General features: G+C 42.5%; 1 protein-coding gene across 4 annotated transcripts in view; it reads left to right on the forward strand.

The window, feature by feature from the left end:
- The first annotated feature begins 2880 nt into the window (after positions 1–2880).
- The window catches only part of FAM193A (family with sequence similarity 193 member A), a 174016-nt gene continuing 148976 nt past the window's right edge, over positions 2881–27920 (forward strand). For all 4 annotated transcript variants that reach the window (XM_079919309.1, XM_079919311.1, XM_079919310.1 and 1 more), the window contains exon 1: positions 2881–3268. In XM_079919309.1, the coding sequence (XP_079775435.1) occupies positions 3041–3268 (228 nt within the window). In that variant the 5' untranslated portion in view covers positions 2881–3040. The remainder of the gene's footprint in view (positions 3269–27920) is intronic.

Raw genomic sequence — 27920 nt, forward strand, 5'->3', positions numbered from 1 at the left:
TTTAAATATATATATATATATTTATACATTTATATATGTGTGTATTATATATGTGTGTATTTATATGTATGTATATGTGTGTATAAATATATGTATGTGTGTATATATGTATGTATATATGTGTGTATATATAGGTATGTATATGTATGTATATATGTGTGTGTATATATATGTATGTATATGTGTGTGTGTGTATATATATATATCTCCTATTGGTTCTCAAGGGGGTGAAAACTGATTCTTAAGAGGAGAAACAAATCGTAGATATTACAGTGGTTTGTGGCCCTCCCAAAGCTCAACTCTACCAGACAAAATCTTATTCCTTAGTATTTTCTCCTTAGTATCTTAATTTTTCCTTAGGGGGGAGATAATGAAAAACAAAGGTTGAGAACCGCTGCTTTATGCCTTTGCTTCGTAACTTCTGTCCGCCAGGAGCACCCCCTCCACCTGCTGCGCCAGCCTCCAATCTTGCTACCCTGACATCCATTCTCAACATAACAGCCAGAGTTTTCTCAGAAACATACATCCTACCATGACAGTCCCTGCTCAAAATGCTGCATGGCTCTCAGCTGTACTTAGAATAAAACCCAACCTTGCTTTTGTTGGTTCCTGGGACATGCTGAGCTTCCCCCTGCTTGAGTCTCGCACTGCTCAAAGTTCTTTGCTCTGACGGTGATTGGCTCTGGTTCAGCTCACCTCCTCAGAGAGGCTGCTCCTGTCCCCAGGCGCCAGAAGGACTCTTCACTGTATCACCCTGTGCTCTGCTGGAACACAAAAGTCACACCTGAGCCACATCTGAATTGGAATCTGGGCCCTGCCTCTGACTATCTGGGTGACTTTGGGCAAATCCCTCACCATCTTTGAACTTTAGTTTCTCATCCATACTATAGGGCTAATGGTGCCCATCTCGAGAACGGTTGTGTGGATTAGATGAGATGATATAGCAGGAGGCAGACTGGCTGGTGCATAATTGCTTGACAAATGGTCATTATTATGTCATTCATTCATCCAGCAAATACTGGATTGATGTGTGCCCAGCCCTTGCCTGGCAGGAGCTGGGGTTCAGAGGCGCAGGATGCAGACACTCCCATGCTCCCCCCAGCCCAAGACTTGACTTCTCTGGGGATACTGGTGAGCACCAAGAACCCCAATCCAACGCAATGTGCTCTGACAGGCGAAGTCACAGGGGCTGTGCGAGTGGGGAGTGTCTGACGCAGCCTGTATGGGGAAGGGGGCAGCCCAAAACACTGCCCACCCAGTGGGGTGCTAAGGCAGGCACCCCACCCACCTTCTCAAACTCTACCTTCAGCAGCAGGGTCATTCAAGACACTCCAGGAGGGGTGAGGGGTCTTATTCTGCCTACATAACATGGAATCTCTGAAAGGCTTTAAAGAGAGGATTAATTTGATCACATTGACTCATTCCGGTTGTGGAACGAAGAATGGGTCAGGAGATTAGAAGGCCGCGGCTGCAGCTGGGGCAAGGGTAACGGCCAGGCAGTGGCACCTGGCAGGCCCAGAGCTAACGGTGCGGGGCCCAGGAAACAGTGCAAATGGAGGCCCTCGTACTACACATCCTAGCACCAAGTTTCTCTGCATCTCGGTCCCGTAACCAGCCATGGAACCAAAGAGGGGAACACATACATGTTTTTTGTGTCTCGGTGTTTGCGATGGGTGGGACCCAGGCGAGGGACTCCTGTGGTCCGGGTCTAAGGGCAAAACTGTACCTGGGGCTTGCTGATGATGGGCAAGGGGCCCGGGGAGGAGGAGGGTCCAGACGGAGCGGCCCCACTGGGAGGCCCGGGAGGGTCTGACGGGGTTCGTGGCCTCTGCGGTGGGGTGATTGCGAGGTCGTAAGACATGGCTGGACCACCCTGGGACCGTGCAGGGTCGGAAGGCACCGGGAGGCCGGGCGACGGCTGCACGGGACCTCAGGGAGAGGGCGAGCTCAGAAGGGTGCCTCCGGGCCAGGGGTTCTAAGCTAACGGCAAGGTCTGCCGGTTCGCGGCAGCCCCAGCGCCCAGGGCGGTCCCCGACCCGACGGCGGCCCGGGCCAGCGCTTTCCAGGCGCCCTCCGGAACAGCCTAACCCACGAGGAGGGTCATTCTCGTCCCAATGAGTCACCTGGACACGGGCGAGGGGCCCGGCCCAAGATCACAGAGCCAGCCAGTGGAGGAGGCGGATTCGAACCCAGATCAGGGCCAAGGTCACCGGGCCTTTCCTGGCGGGCCAGAGCCGAAGCTGCCCGCCCAGCGCATCCCAGGGACAGGACCGGCCTGCAGACCCGGTGGCGGGGACGCGGGGCGCTGGGGCGTCTGGGAGGCTGTCAAAGAGGCGGAACTCCTCGCCGCCAGCCTTGTAGTTCATCCACCGCGGGCGACGCGGCCCTGAGCTGGCCAGACCACTCCGCGCAACTACAGGTCCCAGAAGGCCGCGCGGTTCGGGTGGGGCCGAGCGGCGCGAGCGCGGGGTGACGTCACCGCCGCATCCAGCTCCCCTGCCGCAGCCCCTCGCGCCGTCCGGGCGCTCGGTCGCGCGCGTCCTGACGGGAATCGTGGTCCCCGCGCCGGACGCCCCAGCAGCAGAGCGGGTGCGCGGACTCCAGCTCCCGGCGTGCCTGCGTGCCGGCGCAAGTTAACGGCGGGAGGGGAGGGCGCGGCAGAGGGGGAGCGGCGCTCGGGAGGGCGGAGTAAGGCGGGGGGGGAGGGCGCCCACACCCCTCCCCCTCCCCGCCGCTCCTTCCCCCTCCCCCGACGTAAACTGGGATCCCTTTCCCCTTGTGTCCGCCATATTGGACTCTAACTCTGGTCAGCGGCGGCGCCGGGCCCGGTGGACTCGCCGTTGCTCCCGCCCAGCGGCCGCCCCGCAATTCCCACCCGCCCGGCCCTCCCCGCCCGGAGGCGACACCGCGCAGCGCCCCCCGCCCGCGGCCGGCCGGAGCGCCCCGCCGCTGCCTCAGCCTCCCCGCCTTCCCCGCCCTCCGCCGCCGCCCGCGGCCCCGCGCCCGCTCCGCGCCCTCCCCGCCCGCCAGCCCGCCCGCCATGAGCCCGGCCGACGCCAAGCGCGGGGCCAAGCGCCGGAAGAACAAGCGGGGCGGCGGCGGCGGCTCGGGCGGTGGCAACGGCGGCGCGGGCGGCGGCAAGGCCAGCCCGGCGGCGGCGCTGCGCGGCTCCCAGGCCACGGGCCTGGCAGCCCCGGGCGGCGCGGCGGCGGCCAACGGGCCCCTCGGCGCGGGCGCGGGCGGCGCCGCCCCCGGAGGCTACTTCGAGGTAAGCGGCGGTGGGGCGGGGGCGGGGGCCACGGGCGGGTGGCGCCCTGACAGCCTCCTGCGGGGCCGGCGGGGACCGCGGGCCGGGGTGGGAGGCGCCGCCGACCCGCGCCCCGAGCCTCGGGCCAGGCTGCAGCGCGCCAGGTGCCGCATCTCCCGGGAGCGCGGCGCCGCCTGCCCACCTGCACGGCGCTGTCACGGATCCGGGCTGGTGCTGTGTCGCCCCGCGCCGAGGTCGTCCTTGAGGTTACTCGGGTGCAATTCCAGAATAATTGTGAGTCAGGTGACGAGCGGGGCTTCCCTTGCGGTGCCCACCTCCTCCACGCCTGGCGAATGATCATCGGGAAGTGCCTCCTAGAAGTTTTCTTGTTCTTCTCCAAAACGGTCATTTGAAAGATACCTGACAGTCTTCGGAGGTGGCGGCCCTGGCTCTTCACCTCTGCTTTTAAAAAGTTTTTAGAGGTAATTGGTCGTCTGGTTACCCAGGTATATATTTAGGGTTTGAACTTAAGGAATTTGAGTAGTAATTTTTTCTGTTTTGCTTTTGAAGGCAGCTAGCACACACTGCCTCTGCCAGTTGTGGATTGTTGCCACTTTTATTCCGCTCTTGGTCACAACACTTTACAAGACACGGTACTGGTACGTGGGTATGCAGTTGGCAGTCATTTCCACTCATTCAGTTGTCTCCTGAAAGATAATGGGTTTTTTCAAAAGTTATGTTGTTAGGACTGTCAAATTAAGTTGTTTTAAAGACATTTGCAACAGTAACAACAAAAGCCTCATCAGGAGTATTTATTTGTGTACCAAATTCCGAGACAGAAATTGTTTTATGCGGGATTCTAAATGTTGTGTTGGAAACGATATGTAGTGAGAGCAGATAAGAAATCATTGCATATGGCATGGCTCTCTGATGCTTATACTATTATACGAATACACAGTGTTCTCTGCAGTTGGAGCTTCCTTTAGATTATGTTGTCAGATTTGTTTTGGGTGCTGGGTTGTAGCCCTGGAGGTTGCCATTTTCCAGTACACTGGAGAGTGAAACAGGTGTAGTTCTTGGGATCCAGGGTGAGACTTATGCATTTGCATCGATGGAGTGTAAATTAAGGGCAGTGTTTGTTGCTGCTGGGGAGGGGAGGCTGGGAGGTCTGCCCAAACAAATGCTTTACAAAAGTGTTTATAATATTGGCTGTAGTTGGGTGTAAAATACACCCATTTTTATTGATTTAGTAAAAATTCTTATGCTAGCCTTTCATACCGTTATTTCAGGTTTAATAATTCTCCATTACTTTGCAATATTTGGCTAAAATAACCGTTCAGTTATTCTTTTTTCTAATTTCTTTTTCATAATTCCTTTTATTTATTTATTTTTGGCTGTGTTGGGTCTTCATTTCCGTGTGCGGGCTTTCTCTAGTTGCTGAGAGCGGGGGCTACTCTTCGTTGCAGCGCGCGGGCTTCTCACTGCGGTGGCTTCTCTCGTTGTGGAGCATGGGCTCTAGGTGCGCGGCTTCAGTAGTTGCGGCACACGGGCTCAGTAGTTGTGGTTCATGGGCTCTAGAGCACAGGCTCAGTAGTTGTGGCTCACGGGCTCCAGAGTGCAGGCTCAGTAGTTGTGGTGCACGGGTTGAGTTGCTCCATGGCATGTGAGATCTTCCCGGACCAGGGCTCGAACCCGTGTCCCCTGCATTGGCAGGCGGATTCTCAACCACTGCGCCACCAGGGAAGCCCTCAGTTATTATTCTAATCACACTTTTGAACTCACACAACCATAAACCTAGTATTATTTTTGTTTGACAAGACTGTTTTCTATTAAACTTATGAATCCAGAGTTTTGACCATGACCCACTATCAGCAATAAAATATACCACACACACACTCACACAGCAGGTTTTACAAAACAATACTCTGATACTTTTTGATCTTTTCTTTTTCGTTCAATTTCATTAATAAAATGCTGGTTGTATTTTATTAATGAATTATTAATATTATTTTACTTATGTACTGTTGAGTTGTGACCTGAACCTTTAAAAACATTCTTTCTTACTATATTTTAAAGTTTTAAAGCTATGTCTTTAGTTTTAAAATTTCTTCACAAGTGTTTTAATAATAGTGCATCAAAGATACTTTTTATGGTAACAGGGTGATGCCAATCACAAACATTCTTCATGTAATTCTGAAACCTCTGAATTGTTTCCCTACAGATGGTGAGCTTTTTGGGACACCTTATCTAGGGCAGAACAGGCACCCAAGACAGCGTTTGTCAACAAGTAATGGTGAATGGGTACTGGCCCTGCGTTTCCCAGAGAGGCTTATGATTCTTGGGGTGCATGTTTCCATTTCATATTGGGTCACCGGGGCAGAAGGTGTCTAAGAGAAGTAAGAGTGTAAGGACTGTCTTGATTCTCAGGAGGGGTCTTAGGCCCACTGCCCAGTGTGCTGGGGACAGCACTGAGCGTTAGACCCAGGACCACCTTCATCAGAGGCGGCTTCTGAGGCAAAGAGGGCATTTTTGCATGTAGGTGGCTTCTACAAAGAAATGAGGGCTGTAGGATAAGTAGGAAAACATAACTTAGCTTATAGAGTTCTTGGCCCACAACAAAACTCTGGTGTGCAAAGCTCAGGGGACACAAATTTGTTAGGTTCTGTGCCCTCAGGCAGAGCCTCACAGGCCGTGTTTTCTAGGTGGTGTGGCTTCCGGCTCCTAGGGTTGTTGGAAGAATTAAACGCGTGGAGGCTGGAAGGTGCTTACACAGTGCCTCGTGGCACTCAGTGCTGTGCATGTGCTTGATGGCTGTTTTCAGGAGGCTGGCCTGGCTTGCTTTATAGGACTCTGCTGCAGGATGTTATTGATGAAGCGTTCCCACTTGTGAAATGATGATGTAAAAATGATGATATGCGTCTTGGACAAGTCCCGCTCTTAACAGCCTAGTGTGCTGGTCTGCTCTAATGTGACAATAAAGGGTTAGCCCTGAGGAAAAACTTGGTAGGTGAAGGATATCATGAAAATATCTTACTTTTTTGCATTTCTGTTTTAAAATGTAATTTGCATAGTGTTCATGATGTATTAAGAAAGAGAAAAGCTTACAAAATAGAAAACAGTGTTTGTGGGAATTTCCTGGGGGTCCAGTGGTTAGGAATCCACGCTTTCACTGCTGAGGGCCCAGGTTCAATCTCTGGTCCGGGAACTAAATCCTGCAAGCCGCATGGCATGGCCAAAAAAAAAAAAAAGAAAACTGAATCCTGCAGGCGGCATGGCATGGCCATTTTTGTAAAGTGTCTGTGTGTATATATATTTGCATAGGAAGGTCTGATAGGGTATACACATCAAAATATTTTGTGGTGGAAGTTCTGATGGCTTTCTTTTTTCCTTTTGGCACATGCCTCAAGCTTTAAGACTTTTCTACAATGAATATTACTTATGGACAAAAAGGTGAATGATACTTTTACAACCTTATATTACCAATAATTTTGCTTTTTCAAATAAAACTGATTTTGGCTTTTCCCACTCTTTAACAGTTAAACATTTAGGAATTTACACACAATAAAAATATCTATACCATCAGAATTCTGTAGTTGAATCGGTGTGCAAAATTAAGTCATACACATATTATTTACCAAAATTTTTGTATTGTGGAAATTGATCCGTGTTATTAGCTGTTGGGATATCAAATTACATAAAATTTACACTTTTGGAGAGCTCAAATGGGAATTTAGGGCTATTTTTGTAACGCTGTTAGAGGTTTATAAAAGGAAACTGTTTGGGGTAGGGATCAAAGTACATTTCGAACAGTGATATTACAGTTTTAAAGTCAGAGAAACATGTAGTGTAGGGAGCATTTGTAATAACGTAAATCCTCTTTCATTGCTGAAAAGGTGGCAAAAGGAGATAATGTTATTAATGTTTAAAGGCCACCATACAGTGTATCCTGTGGTCAGATGGTATGATTATATATCTTGGGGTATACTGGGATGCACTTAGAGGCCTTCCCTGTGTTGTAGAAATAGCTGCCGTGACGAAATGAGGTTTAGTCATTACTATCTAGTGCACATTTGCCTTACTGACCTGAGGAAGTAAAGATCTAGAACCTTATGTGATTTAGCTAAGTTTGACAGTGGGTAAAGCTGCAGAGAGCATCTCTGTGATACAATATTCTATGTATGTGTACACACATGGGACCAATATTTCAACATACAGAATATAGATAAAGAATATTCCCAGTATGCTAGAATGTGCCCTTGTTCTCTTCCTCGTCATCCCTACCACTTTCTCACGTGTTTTGCCTGTTTTTGAATTTCACTTAAAGGTACTCTGTGCTGGTGCTGTTTGGCTGAACATTATATTTGAGATGCATCCGTGTTGTTGATGTAGCAAGTCGTCATTCTCTTCCGTGGCGTGCAGTTTTCCGTTGTGTGAATATTCCACAATTTATCCATTCTGATGTTGATGGACGTTTGGCTTATTTTATTTTATGGCTGATATGAATCAAGCTGATATGCACATTCCTGTACATGTTTTTGGTGGATAAGAGTGTTCCTTTTTGTTGAGCATATGCCCTAAGTGGATTTGCTAGGTATACATGTGGTTTGACTCTAGTAGATACTGCCAGAGAGGTTTTCTAAGGGGTTTTACTGTACGCTAATGAAAAAAATTAACGTGTAGTAAAATATATTTTGTATGTATGTATATTGGGCTTGTGGCATGTGGGATCTCAGTTCCCTGACCAGGGATTGAACCTGGGCCACAGTAGTGAAAGCCTGGAATCCTAACCACTAGGCCACCAGGGAACTCTCCCGAATTTATATTTTTTGATGTGCAGTTGTTTGGACTTTAACACACGTGGATTCATGTACCACTGTCAGGATACAGAGCAATTTCATTACCCAGAAAGGCTCCCTCCTGCTGTTCCTGTGCAGTCACACTCTTCCCCCACCCCTAAACTCTGGACAGCCACTTACTGTGCTTTTGTCTTCTGGGGAGGTCATATAAATGGAATCATACAGTATGTAACTTTTTTTTAAAGTTTTTTTTTTTTTGATGTGGACCATTTTTAAAGTCTTTATTGAATTTGTTACAGTATTGCTTCTGTTTTATGTTTTGGTTTTTTGGCCACAAGTCATGTGGGATCTTAGGTCCCCGACCAGGGATCAACCCCCACCCGAAGTCTTAACCACTGGACCACCAGGGAAGTCCCTAGTATGTAACTTCCTGAGGCTGGTTCCTTTCACTAAGCTTAGTCACTTTGAGATTCATCCAGGTTGTTGCAGGTATGAGTAGTTTGTTCCTTTTTACTGTCAAGTAGTATTCTGTTGTATGGATGTACCACAGTTATCCATTCTCCTATTGGTGGACATTGGGCTTCTGTTAGTTTTTGATGACAATAAATAGAGCTGCTGTAAAACATATGTGTACAGGTTTTTGTGTGACAGTAAATTTTCATTTCTCTAGGGTAGATACCAAGGAGTGGGAGCAGGGTCATGTGGTAACATTGTAAGAAACTGCCAGACTGTTTTCCAGAGTGGCTGCACCATTTCGACTTCCCACCAGCAATGATGAGAGTTCAGTTGCTCTGCATCCGTGCTAGCACTTGTTATTGTCAGTAGATATTATTTTAACCATTAATAAATAGGTGTGTAGTGGTGTTGTGGTTTTAATTTACATTTCCCTAGTGCCAATTATTTTTAAAAAATTAATTTTTGGCTGCGTTGGGTCTTCATTGCTTTGCGCGGGCTTTCTCTAGTTGCGGCAACCGGGGACTGCTCTTTGTTGTGGTGAGTGAGCTTCTCATTGCGGTGGCTTCTCGTTGCGGAGCACAGGCTCTAGGTGCGCAGGCTCAGTAGTTGTGGCTCTCGTGCTCTAGAGTGCAGGCTAAGAAGTTGTGGCGCATGGGCTTAGTTGCTCCGCAGCATGTGGGATTTTCCTGGACCAGGGATCGAACCATGTCCCCTGCATTGGCAGGTGGATTCTTAACTACTGCACCACCAGGGAAGTCCCTCCCTAGTGACTACCGTTATTGAACACTTTTCACTTGTTTATTTGCCATTCTTGTATACTCTTGGGTGAAGTGTTTAAGACTTTGCTTATTTTTATTTATTTATTTATTTTAGGACTTTGCTTATTTTTAATTGAGTTGTTTTATTTTCTTAGTTTTGAGTTTTGAGAGTTCTTTATAATTCTGGTTATGAGTCCTGTGTCAGATTTGTGATTTGCAAACATTTCCTTTCAGTCTGTAGCTAGTCTTTTTTTTTTTTTTAATATGTATTATTTATTTGGCTGCACCAGGTCTTAGTTGCGGCATGCATGTGGGGTCTAGTTCCCTGACCAGGGATAGAATCCAGGCCCCCTGCATTGGGAGCAGAGAGTTCCAACCACTGGGCCACTAGGGAAGTCCCTGTAGCTAGTTTTTATACTTTATTAACTGTTTTTTGGGTTTGTTTGTTTTTTTTGCAAAGAAAAAAAATTAAATTTTGATGAAGTTCGGCTTCCTAGTTATTTTTTTGGGTCATACTTTTTGGTATCACGTCTAAGAACTCTTTCTTTTATAAAACCTCATAAAGATTTTATTCCTATATTCTAAAAATGCCATAGTTGTACATTTAGATCTATTATTTATTTTGAGTTAATTTTGTATAAGGTATCAGATTTGGGTAGGGGTTCTTTTTTTTCTCCCCCCATATAGTTGTCAGGTTTGTTCCAAACCCATTTGTTGAAAGGATACCCTTTGTCCATAGAATTGACTTTTCACTTGTGTCAGAAATCAGTTAACCTTATTTGTGTGGGTTATTTCTGGACTGTATTCTGTTCCTTTGATCTGTGGGTTTATCCCATTGCCTATGTCACATTGTCTTAATTACTGTGAGCCTTAAAAAATTAACAAGGTGATTCCTCCAACTTAAAAAAAAATTGTTTTTGCTATTTAGTCATTTTGCTTTTGCATGTATTTTAGAATCAGCTTGTCTGGGTCTACAAATAATTCTGCTGGGCTTTGATAGGAGTAGCCTTAAATCTGTAGATCAATTTGATGGAGAATTGACATGTTAACAGTGTTGAATCTTCCAGTCTGTGAACATTGTGTGTGTTTCTATTTATTTGATTATCTTTGATTCTTTTTTAAATTGAGATAGAATTTATGTATAGCACATCTTTGATTTCTTTCATCAGTGTTTCATAGTTTTCAGCATACATATCCTGTACATGTCTTTTAGATTCATAAATTATTTCATTTTTTTTTTCAACTTTTGTAAATGGTGTTTTTAAGAATTTCAGTTTCTTTTTATTCATTGCTGGTATATAAAGATGTGATTAATTTTTGTGTTCAACTTCTGTCTGTTGATCTTGCTAAAATCATGTATTCTGAGAGTTTTTTTGTGGATTTGTTTAGGTTTTCTGTGTAGGTAATTGTGTCTGTGAATAGTGAATTTTTTTGTTTCCTATTCTGTATGCCTTTTATTTCTTTTTCTTTCTTTATTGCACTGGATAGGGCTTTTAGTACAATTTCCTTGTTTCTGACTTTAGGGGGAAAGCATTCAGTCTTTCACAATAAAGTGTGATGTCTATTGTAGTTTTTTTGTAGATGCCCATTATTATGTTGAGGAAGTTTCTATTTCTAGTTTGCTGAGAATTTTCTCAATAGGTGTTAAAATTAGCCAAGTGGTTTTTGAATCTATTGATATAACCGTGTGTTTTTTCTTTTTTAGTCTGTTAATGTGGTAGATCACATTTTTGATTATTGGATATTGAGCCAGCTTTGCATTCCTGGAATAAACCCTGCTTGAGTGTGGTATATTACTCGTTTTAAATTTATTGCTGGATTCACTTTACTAATATTTTGTTGTGCTTTGTTGTATCTATTTTTTATAAGATATACGTAAGTAGTTTCCTTATATTGTCCTTGCCTGGCTTTGGTGTTAGTATAATGCTGGCCTCATAAAGCAAATTAAGAATCGTTCCCTTCTATTTTAGTAGTTTGTGCTTTTCAAAGAATTGGTCCATTTCAACTTAGTTGCTGAGTTTATGTGTGCAGAATTGTCGGTAGTGTTCCTTTTATCCTTTTAATGTCTGTGGAGTTCTGTGTCCTCTCTTTGATTCCTGATATTGGCAATTTGTCTTCTCTCTTTTCTGCCAGTCTTGTAGAAGTTCCTCAAGTTTATAATCTTTTTAAAGAACCAACTTTTAGTTTTGTTGATTTTTTTCTATTATCTTTCTTTTTTGATTTCTTTTTTTTTTTTGCGGTATGCGGGCCTCTCACCGTTGTGGCCTCGCCCGCTGCGGAGCACAGGCTCCAGACGCGCAGGCTCAGCAACCATGGCTCACAGGCCTGGCTGCTCCGCGGCATGTGGGATCCTCCCAGACCGGGGCACGAACCCGTGTCCCCTGCATCAGCAGGTGGACTCTCAACCACTGCGCCGCCTGGGAAGCCCTGATTTCACTATTAAAAAAAAAATTTTTTTTTAATTTTAATTTTATATTTTATTCTTTGCCTTATTTCTTTCTTTGGGTTTATTTTGATTTTTCTTTTCTAATTCCTTAAAGTAGAAGCTTAGATTATTGATTTGAAGCTATTTTTCTTTCCTAATATACATATTCTCAATATACATATCTTTATATATATATATGTGTGTGTGTGTACATATATATATATGTATATATACACATGCTATAAATTTCCCTCTTAGCCATAATTTAGCTTCATCCCATAAATTTTGGTATGTTGTACTTTCATTTTCATTCAGTTTAAAACATTTTCTAATTTCCCTTGAATCTTTCTGTTTCACGGGTTATTTAAAAGTATGTTCTTGAATTTCCTGTTATCATGTTTCTGTGTTCTAGTCTAATTCCAGTATGGCCAGAGAACATGCTTTTATGATTTTAATTATTTGAAGAATTTTAAGGTTTTTATGGTCTATCTTGGTATTACTTATGCACTTAAAACATGTGTATTCTGCTATTACTATTTTAAATTATTTATTTATTTATTTATGTCTACATTGGGTCTTCATTGCTGCACGTGGGCTTTCCGTGGTCGCGGTGAGTGGGGGCTACTCTTCGTTGTGGTGCGCAGACGTCTCATTGTGGTGGCTTCTCTTGTTGCGGAGCACGGGCTTCAGTAATTGTGACACGCGGGCTCAGCAGTTGCAGCTCTCAGGCTTAGTAGTTGTGGCACACGGGCTTAGTTTCTCTACGGCATGTGGGATCTTCCTGGACCAGGGCTCGAACCTGTGTACCCTGAATTGGAAGGTGGATTCTTAACCACTGCACCATCAGGGAAGTCCCTATTCTGCTATTATTGAGTGGAGTGATCTCTCAAATGTCAGCTAGATTTTTTTGTTTAATGCTATATTCCTTCCTTTTAAAAATTTGTATTGGTGTATAGTTGATTTACAATGTTGTGTTAATTTCAGGTGTACAGCAGAGTGATCAGTTATGCATTAATTGTATATTCTTGATGATTTTTTGTTTACTAGTTCTGTCAATTGCTGAGAGAGGAGTGTTGAAGTCTGGCTAAAATTGTGGATGTCTTCATTTCTCCTTACAGTTTGCTTAGTTTTTGCTTCATGTACTTTGAAGATCTCATGTTTGGTGCATATACATTTATGTTTGTTGTGTCTCCTTGGTGACTTGACCCTATTTTTCATTTATGTTCCTCTTGTCCCTGGTAGTTTTCTTGGCTCTGAAGACTGCTTTGTCTGATACTAGCATAGCCATTCCAGCTTTCTTTTAATTGGTATTTGCATGGTATATGTTCTTCTTTTCCTTTTTACCTACCTATATACTTTTATTTGAAGTGGGTTTCTTATAGACAGCTGCTTGATTTTCATTAATCATTCATATTCATATTTTCACCTTTACTTGTATTTCATTTACTTGGAATATGTTTATTAACTTGAGGCCTTTTTTCCTGGCTTGATTACTAATTGAATATCTATTTGGTGCTAGTGTGGGGTGCTTCTCTGCATTGTATGACTCTCTGTTGGACTTTTTTTGACTCTATAGGCTTTCTGAATACAGATGGAGACACAAGGTGACTTTATTTTAGAGACCATATAACCAGAATGAGCTGAAATTGAATAATTTGTATTTCATGAGCCTACGAGACTTTTTTTTTTTTAACAGTTCAAATCAATGTTAGTTTCTAGGTTATCTTAGAGTAATTCCAGTAATATTTGTGGCATTGAATTATCTATCACACCTCCTGTGGAAATTAACTTTTTCTCATTCATAGAACACAGAGAACATTTTTCTCTTGATTTGAGTACATTATTAGTTACATCTTGAAACTGAATGAGAAGTTAAGGAATTTAACTTCCGATGACCCAGGATTTTTTTAACAACCTTTTTATTTTGGAGTAATTTTAGACTTACAGAAAAGTTTCCAAGTTAGTATAGAGAGTTCTCATAGCCCCTTCAACCAACTTTCCCTAATGTTGACATCTCCCTTAACCTTTGTATATTTGTCAAAACTAAGGAATTAAAATTGGTACAATATTGTTAACTACAGGCTTTATTTGGGTTTCACTGATTTTTCCACAAATTACCTATTTCTGTTCCTGGATTGAATTCAGGACACCACATTGCATTTAGTGATTTAGAATTTTAATTATTTTTAGCTGCCTCATCTATGAAATGGGAATATTGATTTTTATTTTCCTCAAGAATGTTCTACAAAAGCTAATTAGTACTTATGTTTAAAATATAGTAGTAATATTATATTAATTTTATTTATTTTTAAATTGTATTTATTTTTGGCTCCATTGGGTCTTGGTTGCTGCACGCGGGCTTTCTCTAGTTGCAGTGAGCGGGGGCTACTCCTCATTGCGGTGCGCGGACTTCTCATTGCGGTGGCTTCTCTTTGTTGTGGAGCACGGGCTCCGTAGTTGTGGTTTGCGGGCTCTAGAACGCAGGCTCAGTGGTTGTGGTGCACGGGCTTAGTTGCTCCATGGCATGTGGGATCTTCCCAGACCAGGGCTCGAACCCCTGTCCCCTGCATCGGCAGGCGGATTCTTAACCACTGTGCCACCAGGGAAGTCCCTATATATTTATTTTAAAATTCAGTGAGATCGTTAACTATTTAATAGTTTGCGACAAGCTAATTTTTTTCTCTAGAGGTGCTTGGCTGTTATTCCACTGTGGTGAAAGTAGCCCAGCAAGGGAAACACTGTCTACAAGTTCCTGCTGAGAGCTTAGCCCCCTCTTTAGAGATTACTGAAGGGGGTGACCTGTCAGTGCAGGTACATCCCTAGTTGATGCTCAGGACAGCTTAGAGAAGGGAGTTACTAGCCCTTTGCCAAAGCTGTTTGGTTGCCTTGGATAAAGACATTCCATAAGTGAATTCTTGACTTTATAATATTGTTGTTGGTTTCTGTTTTTAAAAGCATAAAAAGCAGCATTACTCATTAAGTGGTTCAAATTGTAGTTACTGTCAATATTCTCTGTTGTTATTTTTTTTCGTTTGGCTGCGCTGGGTGGCTTGCAGGATCTCAGTTCCCCGACCAGGGGCTGAACCCGGGCCACAGCAGGGAAAGTGCCGAATCCTAACTGCTAGACCACCAGAGAACTCCCCAACATACTCCTTTCCTTTAAAAGAACAATTGTATCTCACTTTTAAAAAGAAAAATAGCAAGGTTGGATCTGTCAACCAGTCATTCCAATTACATGCCTCTCTGCAAACCATGATTTGATACTCCTTTATGCGTTTGCACATTTACTGGTGCCCGCACCAGTGTTCCGGTTGGAATGCTGGGATTGGCAAATCATAGACTCATAGAACTTTAGAACTGGGCGGGACAACAGCAAAACACACATTTATTGCTGAGACAGTATTTGCTAGCTGAGGAAAGTGAGGCCCAAAGAGTTGACTTTGAAAACTTCTTTTCATTGTCCTAGCGAGGGTCCTCTCTTGTACCTTTCAGCTCCTGGTGGCGTTCATTACTTACCAGTAGTCACCCAAGATATAAAACCCCCCTGTTATTCTCGTCCTGCTTATTCTCATCCCAGTCTGTACGTCTTGTCTGTCTCTAAGTCAGGCTTTGCTGCTACTTTCTTCACCTTTTCTACACATAAACCTGCCGCTGGCCTGAGTAGCCGGAAGCCTTCACTTTTCTTTGATGACACCTTCACTTGTTCTTCCTACGGCACCTTGTCTGCCAGACTGGCTGACGGACAGGTTCTCATCCTTCTTGCTCTTAGCTAGCTTCCTTCTGCCTTGTTGTTCCGCTGCTGCCACCACCTTTGTCTGGCACCACAGTAGCCATGTTGCTCTGCCTGTACGGTGCGGCCTGCATAGCATGAACGGGCCGTGTCTGCTGTGCCTTTCCCGGTGCTGCTTCTGCGCAGTGTTTCTCTGCCTTCACTGCCCAGTTAACTGCCGTCTCTCCAGGAGGAGGTCATGTGCCGTCCGTCCGTGTGGGAAGTGTTGCCTTCAGCACCCTAGGCCAGGCTGTTGCCTCCCTCTGGGTTCCCTTGGTACCTGTCCTTAGCTTGGCCACAGCCCTGGGTTAGGCTGGATTGCACTCCCTGGGTTATTGGAATGTTTTCTGTAAACCGTGCTCTGTGGCTTACTCGGTATATAGTACATACTCAGAAAACGCTGCTCTGGGATCCAGGCCAGCTGATGTGAGCTCCTGCGATTTCTCCCTCTTTCCCTTTTTTCTGAAATGTGTTGTCCTTGTCTTCTAATTTGGAAGAAAGCATTTGTCCTTTTTTTCAAAGTTAATCCTATACTCCAGAGGTTCTTAACTGATAGATTTGAGTGAGTCTATTAACCCATGGGAACTCAGGGCAAAATTTGTGTGTGAATATGTTACTTGAGGGTCTTTTCCAAAGCTCTTTGTCCTTTCTCTCCTGGGTCTTGAATCTTTCCTCCTCTACTGGGTTGTTTTCCATTCAGATTTTGAGTTTACCATCTTCCCTTTCCCCTCAGTCTGTCTCTTGACCTTGCTTAACCATTTTAGGCACATTTCTGTCTGGCGTTGTCCTACCCATTGCTGTCAAATCACTTGAAATAATGGATAATGATACTGGTTAACACTGCTTCTACTTCCTTCACCCTCAACTCCTGTTTTCCTCCCTGATCTAGCTCTTTCATCTACCACTTTAATCAGCCTTCCCAGAGGTCATTAAGTGATCATACTTAAAAAATCCTGTAGTTGTTTTTAAATTCTGATACCCTTTGAGCTTGTTGCATCTGACCTTGATCATACATGCCTTTCTGGAACTCTCTTTTGCCTTTCTTTGTATGGCCGTGTCCTGGTTCTTCTCCCCCCACACTTAACAGCACTCACCTTGTTACAGGTGAGTCTATGTCCCATTCTTCCTCTCAAGTTCAGACTTATACTTGATATTTTTACCATGTGTTGGTAGAGATTTCTGATCATAGTTAGAAACTCACACGGTTGATTAAGTCTGCCACTATGGTTGTGCTCACTAGAATGATGGCGGAGGCCTGTGTTCCCCTCGTCTGTGCCAAGTGAACTCAGCTTGTCCACGTTTAGACTAAACTCTTCTTTCCACATTACAAAGTAGTGGTTAGGTATTACTGGTTTGTTTGCTAGAAAGTTTATCAAGAGAAGCTTTTTTCTAAAGATCTCAGGCCAGTTGTGTGTGGTTGTACATTGGACACATCTCTCAGGTAAGAAGATTGTGCTAGATAATCTTGACGTTCTTTACAACTTTATGATTCTCTGGTTGTCACTCCTTTGGTCACACGCTTTGAGAGACCACGCATTGCCCCCTGCAAGGGTCTCTAACGTGTGGTATACGTCAGAGGCCCACGCGGAGTAAGTAAGGTGCTCCTTGGTGCTGCAGGAAGAGCATATTAGTCCTTATGTTTTCAAGTAAGACATTACACTTCACAGATACTTAGTATGTGGGTCGAGACTGACACCCTCACTTGATCTGTACTTCAGAATCATGAGTCTTGTGTGGTTTCTGAGGTACCTTGAGTCAATAGAGGATGTTTGTTCACTTAACAGAGTGTTGCCGCCCATGGCAGTTAATGAGTGTTCATTAAGTACCTTCATGACTTCTGCTGTCTAGTTTTAATTAAACTGGTCCTCACAAAACAGGCAGTCTTAAAAGAAACCCTGGATTGGAGATACTGCCCATAACGAAAGCATATGAAACCACAAGGAAATTGATGGCAGAGCCACCGCTACTACTTCCTGCACAAACTATTAATCATGTAATGAGGTTGAGAAAATGATCTCAGCAGAACTGGTAATTGACTCTCAAAGATTATTAGAAGTGTGGAGTTATATCCACTTTTTTTTTTTTTTTTTTTGCGGTATGCGAGCCTCTCACCACCGTGGCCTCTCCTGCTGCGGAGCACAGGCTCCGGATGCACAGGCCCAGCGTCCATGGCTCACGGGCCCAGCCGCTCCGCGGCATGTGGGATCTTCCCGGACCGGGGCATGAACCTGTGTCCCCTGCATCAGCAGGCGGACTCTCAACCACTGCCCCACCAGGGAAGCCCTATATCCACTTTTATTAATGACTAATCATGTCCAAAGTGGTTATCTTTTTTAAAGATTTATTTATTTCATTTATTTTTTGCTGCGTTGGGTCTTCATTGCTGCTGCGCGCTGGCTTCCTCTAGTTGCGGTGAGCGGGGGCTACTCTTTGTCGTGGTGCGCGGGCTTCTCATTGCGGTGGCTTCTCTTGTTGCGGAGCATGGGCTCTAGGCGCGTGGGCTTCAGTAGTTGTGGCTCGCAGGCTCTAGAGCGCAGGCTCAGTGGTTGTGGCGCACGGGCTTAGTTGCTCCGCAGCATGTGGGATCTTCCCGGACCAGGGCTCGAACCCATGTCCCCCGCATTGGCAGGCGGGTTCTTAACCACTGCGCCACCAGGGAAGCCCCAAAGTGGTTATCTTGTCTTGAGATTTAGAGAAGGAAAGTATATAGCCTTCACAGTCAGCAGAATATGTACAGACTAAGCATCCGGAAGAGAAACAGCACCTATGCATTTTGCAGCAGTGTTTAAAGTCATATAATGTTCCATCGAGTACTTTATAAAATTTCATTAAGCTTAAGGATAAACTCCTTCTGAGGCAACTTACATTTCTATAAGGTTCATTTGCAGGAGCAACTGCAGCCAGTTTTGCACAGACAGGCATTTAATACGGAGAATCAGGAACATACAACATTTTGGAAAGGGCTGGTGGGACAGGGTCTCTAGGCTGCGCTGCTGAGAATGATTTGCAGAACAAAAGTACCTTACTCAGCCATGGAGCTGGTCAAGCTAATCCACAGCATCTTCTGTACTTGTCTAATACTAACAGACAAAAGGGCCACAGGCACGCGCTGGGAAATCCAGCTCTTCTAGCTGGGAGTGAGGAAGTAGGCAGAAGGGTTGAAAAATTCCCGGGAAGCAAAATGGCAACAAAACAAACACATTCCTTTGATAGCAAATACTTTTGGGGTATTCACAGAATATATTGCAGAAGATTTGCAAGAAGTAAATTATTAGAATAAATGATGTGTGGAGGGTTTGCCCTGGGATGATGCAAACACCGTTGTTTCTTAACAGTTTTCAGCTTATGCTTTTTGGTAGATTCAGATTGAGTACTTTTGTGTGTGTGTGAGCTGCTGAATAGCCTAGAGCATATATATTCTGAAACGACTTCTTTAATAAACAGGGTTTTGTGCGAAAACTAGCTATAACCAGTGATGGAGCAGCCACTGTAATTTAAAAAAAATTCTTGGATAGGGTAGGACTGCAGCAAGAACAGCACACGTGAAAGTTATTCAGCGCATGATGCATAGAGAAGTTCTTAAAGCAACGAATTGAAGCCAGAAGCACAGAAGGGATCAGCCTGAGACCTTTACAAAGTAGTAAATCTTTACAATGTTTATGATGAGATGGGGAGTAACTATGAAAATACTTGGCAAGACACAGAGCTTTGCTGGTTATCTTGTGGCAAAATTGAAAGCATTGCCTATTCTGAGGTGAACTGAGTGTTTTTCTTTTACTTAAGGACAAGTGGTCCAGATTTGCGGACCTCCTCTGTAATGAGCGGCTGTCAGTAGAAAGCTACCTAGCAAATTTAGTATTTTTGAGAAAATAAATACTTAATCTGCTTTCTCAAAGTAAAGGTGACATTTTAACAATGAGTAGAAAATTGCTTTTTGAAAGAAACTCTTGCTTTAGAGAGCATTTTGAAATTGGATATATAGAGCTGTCTTCGTTATTTGTTTTGTTTTGCTAAGAATAACGTAAATAGTCATTTTACTGCACCCTCAAACTTGGAAATGAACTTTTAGCCTGTTTTAAAATTTCCTGTTAACACTTAATTTTAACCTTATTTTTTAAAAATACAAGAATGTTTTGCTTCCTGATTCTAAGAACAAAGAACTCCAATGATTAAGATGGAAATTGACTAGCTGAATTTCAACAAAAATCCTTGTGCAATTGATTGATAGGATTGAAAATTGACTAACATGATTTAGTAAATACAGCCAGCAGTGTATTTCTTCCCTTTAGATCTGTGTGTCAATAAAGGAGAAGCGCCGTTTTCAGTGAAGACTGGCAGTAAAGCTAGCTTTCTAAATAATTGAATTTATAGTGCTCCAGAAATCTGGTTTTAACACAAACATACCAAGATTTTAAAAAATAATAAAGTACATTCAGTCACACTGGTTTTCTTAAAATTTTTTCTTATGAGTTTTTGTGATATAAAATGTTTTCAGTATTAATAAGAAAGACAAATTTGCAAAAATACAATTTTGTTTTTATGTTATTGTATCTTTGTAGGTTTGAGTGTATTTTTTATTACATGTAAATTACATTCATCAACTGAGTCTGAGTGCCTTCTTTGCTTCTGGTAATAGATGCAGGATGACCTCAAAGCCATACCCTGTGCCCTTCCTGGACATACAGTCTGTTATGTGGCTGCTCAGGTCTTCCTGACTGGACTCCTTCCACAGGAGTGCCACGTGCTGGTGACCAGGCAGGACCTTTCGCCAGCTGGGTCCCTTCTTCCTTTCTCCCATCATCCTGTGCTTTCTCACACCTCATTTGGATCTTGGCTCCCCACTTTTGCTCTCCAGGAAAGCTTTTCTTTCACTTCCTCTCTTTTCTCACCCTCACCCTTCCTTCCAGTTCTGCCTCCGAAGACTCCTATGGTCCTTCAGGGTGAACCTGATGCTTCCTTCTCCATTCTGCGTACCCTGATCCTCTCTCAGCTACAGCCGTTAGCTCTATGACATGTAACACATTTGTATGTACCTGCACATTTATTGTCTTTTACTAGATTGGAAGTTTATTAAATGCAGAAAAGTTTTAAGGGCATTGTAACCTTGTTCATAGACCAATAAGTGTTTTGTTTTGTTTTTTTTAACATCTTCATGGGAGTATAATTGCTTTACAGTGATGGTTAGTTTTTGCTGTATAACAAAGTGAATCAGCTTTATGCATATGTGTATCCCCATATCCCCTCCCTCTTGTGTCTCCCTCCCACCCTCCCTATCCCACCCCTCTAAGTGGTCGCAGAGCACCGAGCTGATGTCCTGTGCTAAGTGGCTGCTTCCCACTAGCTATCTATTTTACATTTGGTAGTGTGTATACGTCCATGCCACTCTCACTTCATCCCAGCTTACCCTTCCCCCCTCCCCGTGTCCTCAAGTCCCTTCTCTACGTCTATGTCTGTATTCCTGTCCTGCCCCTAGGTTCTTCAGAACCTTTTTTTTTTTAATTCCATATATATGTGTTAGCATACGGTGTTTGTTTTTCTCTTTCTGACTTACCTCACTCTGTATGACAGACTCTAGGTCCATCCACCTCACTACAAATAACTCAATTTCGTCTCTTTTTATGGCCGAGTGATATTCCATTCTATGTATGTGTCACATCTTCTTTTTTTTTTGCGGTACGTGGGCCTTTCACTGTTGTGGCCTCTCCCGTTGTGGAGCACAGGCTCCGGACGCGCAGGCTCAGCGGCCATGGCTCACGGGACCAGCCGCTCCGCGGCATGTGGGATCCTCCCAGACCGGGGCACGAACCCGCGCCCCCTGCATCGGCAGGTGGACCCCCAACCACTGCGCCACCAGGGAAGCCCTGTCACATCTTCTTTATCCATTCTTCTGTCGATGGACACTTAGGTTGCTTCCATGTCCTGGCTATTGTAAATAGTGCTGCAGTGAACACTGTGGTACATGACTCTTTCTGAAGTATCGCTTTCGCAGGGTATATGCCCAGTAGTGGGATTGCCTAGAGCATATATATTCTGAAGTATCGCTCTCTCAGGGTATATGCCCAGTATATACCCTGAGTATATACTGGGCATATGCACAGTATATGGGTATCGCTTTTTGAAGTATCACTTTCTCAGGGTATATGCCCAGTAGTGGGATTGCTGGGTCATACCGGTTTTTTAAGGAACCTCCATACTGTTCTCCGTAGTGGCTGTATCAATTTACATTCCCACCAACATTGCAAGAGGGTTAGGAGCTAACCCTTTTCTTCACACCCTCTCCAGCATTTATTGTTAGTAGATTTTTTGATAATGGCTATTCTGACTGATGTGAAGTGATACCTCACTGTAGTTTTGATTTGCATTTCTCTAATGATTAGTAATGTTGAGCATTCTTTCATGTGTTTGTTGGCAGTCTGTATATCTTCTTTGGAGAAATGTCTATTTAGGTCTTCTGCCCATTTTTGGTTTGGGTGTTTGTATTTTTGATATTGAGCTGCATGAGCTGCTTGTATATTTTGGAGATTAATCCTTTGTCAGTTGCTTCGTTTGCAAATATTTTCTCCCATTCTGAGGGTTGTCTTTTCGTGTTTTTTATGGTTTCCTTTGCTGTGTAAAAGCTTTAAAGTTTCATTAGGTCTCATTTGTTTACTTTTGTTTTTATTTCCATTACACTAGGAGATGGGTCAAAAAGGATCTTGCTGTGATTTATGTCATAGAGTGTTCTGCCTATGTTTTCCTCTAAGAGTTTTATAGTGTCTGGCTTTACATTTAGGTCTTTAATCCATTTGGAGTTTATTTTTGTGTATGGTATTAAGGAGTGTTCTAATTTCATTCTTTTACATGTAGCTGTCCAGTTTTCCCAGCACCACTTATTGAAGAGGCTGTCTTTTCTCCATTGTATTTCCTTGCCTTCTTTATCAAAGATAAGGTGACTTTATGTGCATGGGTTTATCTCTGGGCTTTCTATCCTGTTCCATTAATCTATATTTCTGTTTTTGTGCCAGTACCATACTGTCTTGATTACTGTGGCTTTGTGGTATAGTCTGAAGTCCAGGAGCCTGCTTCCTCCAGCTCCGTTTCTCTTTCTCAAGATTGCTTTGGCTATTCAGGGTCTTTTGTGTTTCCATACAAATTGTGCAATTTTTTTGTTCTACTTCTGTGAAAAATGCCATTGGGAGTTTGATAGGGATTGCACTGAATCTGTAGATTGCTTTGGTTAGTATAGTCATTTTCAGAGTGTTGATTCTTGCAAGCCAAGAACATAGTGTATCTTTCTATCTGTTTGTATCATCTTTAATTTTTTTCATCAGTGTCTTATAGTTTTTTGCATACAGGTCTTTTGTTTCCTTAGGTAGGTTTATTCTTAGGTATTTTATTCTTTTTGTTACAGTGGTCAGTGGGAATGTTTCCTTAATTTCTCTTTCACATTTTTCACCATTAGTGTATAGGAATGCAAGATATTTCTGTGCATTAATTTTGTATCTACTTTACCAAATTCATTGATTAGTTCTAGTAGTTTTTTGGTAGCATCTTTAGGATTCTCTATGTATGGTATCATGTCATCTGCAAACAGTGACAGTTTTACTTTTTGTTTTCTGATTTGGATTACTTTTCTTTTTCTTCTCTGATTGCTGTGGCTAAAACTTCCAAAACTGTTGAATAATAGTGGTGAGAGTGTGCAACCTTGTCTTGTTCGCGATCTTAGAAGAAATGCTTTCAGCTTTTCACCATTGAGAACAATGTTAACTGTGGGTTTGTCATATATGGCGTTTATTGTGTTGAGGTAGGTTCCCTCTATGCCTACGTTCTGGAGAGTTTTTATCATAAATGGGTGTTGAATTTTGTGAAAAGCTTTTTCTGTATCTATTGAGATTATCATATGGTTTTTATTCTTCAATTTGTTAATGTGGTGTATCACATTGATTGTCTTGTGTATATTGAAGAATCCTTGCATTCCTTGGATGAACCCCACCCGATCATGGTGTATGACACTTTTAGTGTGCTGTTGGATTCTGTTTGCTACTATTTTGTTGAGGATTTTTGCATCTATGTTCATCAGAGATATTGGCCTGTGGTTTTGCGTGTATGTGTGATCTCTTTGTCTGGTTTTGGTACCGGGGTGATGGTGGCCTTGTTGAACAAGTTGGTCAGTGTTCCTCCCTCTGCTATTTTTTGGAAGAGTTTGAAAAGGGTAGGTGTTATTAGTTCTTCTGTAAATGTTTGATAGAATTCGCCTGTGAATCCGTCTTGTCCTGGGCTTTTCTTTGTTGGAAGATTTTTTTTTTTTTCCCTGCAGTACGCGGGCCTCTCACTGCTGTGGCCTCTCCTGTTGTGGAGCACAGGCTCCGGAAGTGCAGGTTCAGCGGCCATGGCTCACGGGCCCAGCCGCTCCGCGGCATGTGGGATCCCCCCAGACCAGGGCGCAAACCTGTGTCCCCTGCATCGGCAGGCAGACTCTAAACCACTGCGCCACCAGGGAAGTCCTTGTTGGAAGATTTTTATTCACAGTTTCAATTTCAGTGCTTGTGATTGGTCTGTTTATATTTTCTGTTTCTTCCTGGTTCAGTTTTGCAAGGTTGTGCTTTTCTAAGAATTTGTCCATTTCTTCCAGGTTGTCCATTTTATCGGCATATAGTTGCATGTAGTAATCTCTCATAATCCTTTGTATTTCTGCAGTGTCAGTTGTTCCTTCTTTTTATTTCTAATTCTGTTGATTTGAGTCTTCTCCCTTTTTTTCTTGATGAGTTTGGCTAATGGTTTACCAATTTTGTTTATGTTCTGAAAGAACCAGCTTTTAGTTTTATTTATCTTTATTCTTGTTTCCTAAATTTCTTTTTCATTTATTTCTGATCTTATCTTTATGATTTATTTCCTTATGCTAACTTCGGGGTCTTTTTGTTCTTTTTTTATCTAATTGCCTTAGGTGAAAGGTTAGGTTGTTTGAGATTTTTCTTGTTTCTTAAGGTAGGATTGGATTGCTATAAATTTTCTTCTTAGAATTGCTTTTGCTGCCTCCCGTAGGTTTTGGGTCATCGTGTTTTCATTGTCATTTGTTTCTAGGTATTTTTTTATTTTCTCTTTGATTTCTTCAGTGATCTCTTGGTTATTTAGTATTGTATTGTTTAGCCTCCATGTGTTTGTATTTATACAGTTTTTTTTCTGTAATTGATGTCTAGTCCCATAGCGTTGTAGTCGGAAAAGATACTTGATACGATTTCAGTTTTCTTAAATTTACCAAGGCTTGAGTTGTGACCCAAGATACGGTCTATCCTGGAGAATGTTCCATGAGCACTTGAGAAGAAAGTGTATTCTGTTGTTTTTGGATGGAATGTCCTATGAATATCAATTAAGTCTACCTTGTTTACTGTGTCACTTAAAGCTTGTGTTTCCTCATTTATTTTCATTTTGGATGATTTCACCATTGGTGAAAGTGGGGTGTTAAAGTTCCCTACTATTACTGTGTTACTGTTCATTTCCCCTTTAATGGCTGTTAGTATTTTGCCTTATGTGTTGAGATGCTCCTATGTTGGGTGCATAAATATTTACAATTGTTATATCTTTTTCTTGGATTGATCCCTTGATCATTTTATAGTGTCCTTCTTTCTTTCTTGTAATAGTCTTTATTTTAAAGTCTGTTTTGTCTGATATGAGAAATGCTGTGCCAGCTTTCTTTTGGTTTCCATTTGCATGGAATATCTTTTTCCATCCCCTCGCTTTCAGTCTGTCTGTGTCCCTAGGTCTGAAGTGGGTCTCTTGTAGACAGCATATATATGGATCTTGTTTTTGTATCCATTCAGCCAGCCTGTGTCTTTTGGTTGGAGCATTTAATCCATTCACAATTAAGGTAATTATCGATATGTATGTTCCTATTACCATTTTCTTAACTGTTTCGGCTTTGTTTTTGTGGGTCTTTTCCTTCTCTTGTGTTTCCTGCCTAGAGAAGTTCCTTTAGCATTTGCTGTAAAGGTGATTTGGTGGTGCTGAATTCTTTTAATTTTTGCTTATCTGTAAAGGTTTTGGTTTCTCCATCGAATCTGAATGAGATCCTTGCTGGGTACAGTAATCTTGGTTGTAGGTTTTCCCCTTTCATCACTTTAAACACGTCCTGCCAGTGCCTTCTGGCTTGCAGTTTCTGCTGAAAAATAAGCTGTTAACGTTATGGCAGTTCCTTTCTATGTTATTTGTTGCTTTTCCTTTGCTGCTTTTAAAATTTTCTCTTTGTATTTAATTTTATTTTGAATTTTTGAGCTTTATTTTATTTAATTTTTTATACAACAGATTCTTATTAGTTATCCATTTTATACATATGGTATATATGTCAATCCCAATTTCCCAGTTCATGACCCCACCCCACCCCACCCCACCCCACCCCTCCACTGCTTTCCCCCCTTGGTGTCCATATGTTTGTTCTCTACATCTGTGTCTCAATTTCTGCCCTGCAAACCGGTTCATCTGCACCATTTTTTTTGGTTCCACATATATTTGTTAACATACGATATTTGTATTTCTCTTTTTGACTTCACTCTAACAGTCTCTGGATTCATTCACGTCTCTACAAATGACCCAGTTTCATTCCTATTTATGGTTGAGTAATATTCCATTGTATGTGTGTACCACATCTTTATCCATTTGTCTGTCGATGGGCATTTAAGTTGCTTCCATGACCTGGCTATTGTAAAGAGTGCTGCAGTGAACATTGGGGTGCATATGTCTTTTTGAATTATGGTTTTCTCTGGGTATATGCCCAGTAGTGGGATTGCTGGGTCATATGGTAATTCTATTTTTAGTTTTTTAAGGAACCTCCATACTGTTGTCCATAGTGGCTGTATCAATTTACATTCCCACCAACAGTGCAAGAGGGTTGCCTTTTCTCCACACCCTTTCCAGCATTTGTTGTTTGTGATTTTCTGATGATACCATTCTAACTGGTGTGAGGTGATACCTCATTGTAGTTTTGATTTGCGTTTCTGTAATAATTAGTGATTTTGAGCAGCTTTCCATGTGCTTGTTGGCCATCTATATGTCTTCTTTAGAGAAATGTCTATTTAGGTCTTCTGCCCATTTTTGGATTGGGTTGTTTGTGTTTTCAATATTGAACTGCATGAGCTGTTTATATATTTTGGAGATTAATCCTTTGTCCATTGATTCATTTGCAAATATTTTCTCTCATTCTGAGGGTTGTCTTTTCGTCTTGTTTGTAGTTTGCTTTGCACAAGATTTTAAGTTTCATAGGTCTGATTTGTTTTATTTTGTTTTTATTTCCATTACTCTAGGAGGTGGATCAAAAAGATCTTGCTGTGATTTATGTCAAAGAGTGTTCTTCCTATGTTTTCCTCTAAGAGTTTTATAGTGTCTGGCCTTACATTTAGGTCTCTAATCCATTTTGAGTTTATTTTTGTGGATAGTGTTAGGGAGTATTCTAATTTCATTCTTTTACATGTAGGTCTCCAGTTTTCCCAGCACCATTTACTGAAAAGATTGTCTTTTCTCTATTGTATATCCTTGCCACCTTTGTCATAGATTAGTTGACCATAGGTGCGTGGTTTTATCTCTGGGCTTTGTCTCCTGTTCCATTGATCTATATTTCTGTTTTTGTGCCAGTACCATATTATCTTGATTACTGTGGCTTTGTACTATAGTCTGACATCAGGGAGTCTGATTCCTCCAGCTCCGTTTTTTTCCCTCAAGACTGCTTTGGCTATTTGGGGTCTTTTGTGTCTCCATACGAATTTTAAGATTTTTTGTTCTAGTTCTGTGAAAAATGCCATTGGTAATTTGATAGGGATTGCATTGAATCTGTAGATTGCTTTGTGTAGTAGAGTCATTTTCACAGTATTGATTCTTCCAATCCAAGAACGTGGTGTATTTCTCTTTGTATCATCTTTAATTTCTCTCATCAGTGTCTTATAGTTTTTTGCATATAGGTCTTTTGTCTCCTTAGGTACGTTTATTCCTAGGTATTTTATTCTTTTTGTTGCAATGGTAAATGGGAGTGTTTCCTTAATTTCTCTTTCAGATTTTTCATCATTAGTATTTAGGAATGCAAGAGGTTTCTCTGCATTAATTTTGTATCCTGCAACTTTACCAAATTCATTGATTAGCTCTAGTAGTTTTCTGGTGGCAACTTTAGGATTCTCTATGTATATAGTATCATGTCATCTGCAAACAGTGACGGTTTTACTTCTTCTTTTCCAATTTGGATTCCTTTTATTTTTTTGTTCTCTGATTGCCGTGGCTAGGACTTCCAAAACTATGTTGAATAATAGTGGTGAGAGTGGACATCCTTGTCTTGTTCCTGATCTTAGAGGAAGTGCTTTCAGTTTTTCACCATTGAGAATGATGTTTGCTGTGGGTTTGTAGTATGTGGTTTTTATTATATTGAGGTAGTTTCCCTCTATACCCACTTTCTGGAGACTTTTTATCATAAATGAGTGTTGAAATTTGTCAAAAGCTTTTCCTGCATCTATTG

This window comes from Stenella coeruleoalba (assembly GCF_951394435.1).
Source record: "Stenella coeruleoalba genome assembly, chromosome: 4".
NCBI classification, from domain to species: Eukaryota; Metazoa; Chordata; class Mammalia; order Artiodactyla; family Delphinidae; genus Stenella; species Stenella coeruleoalba.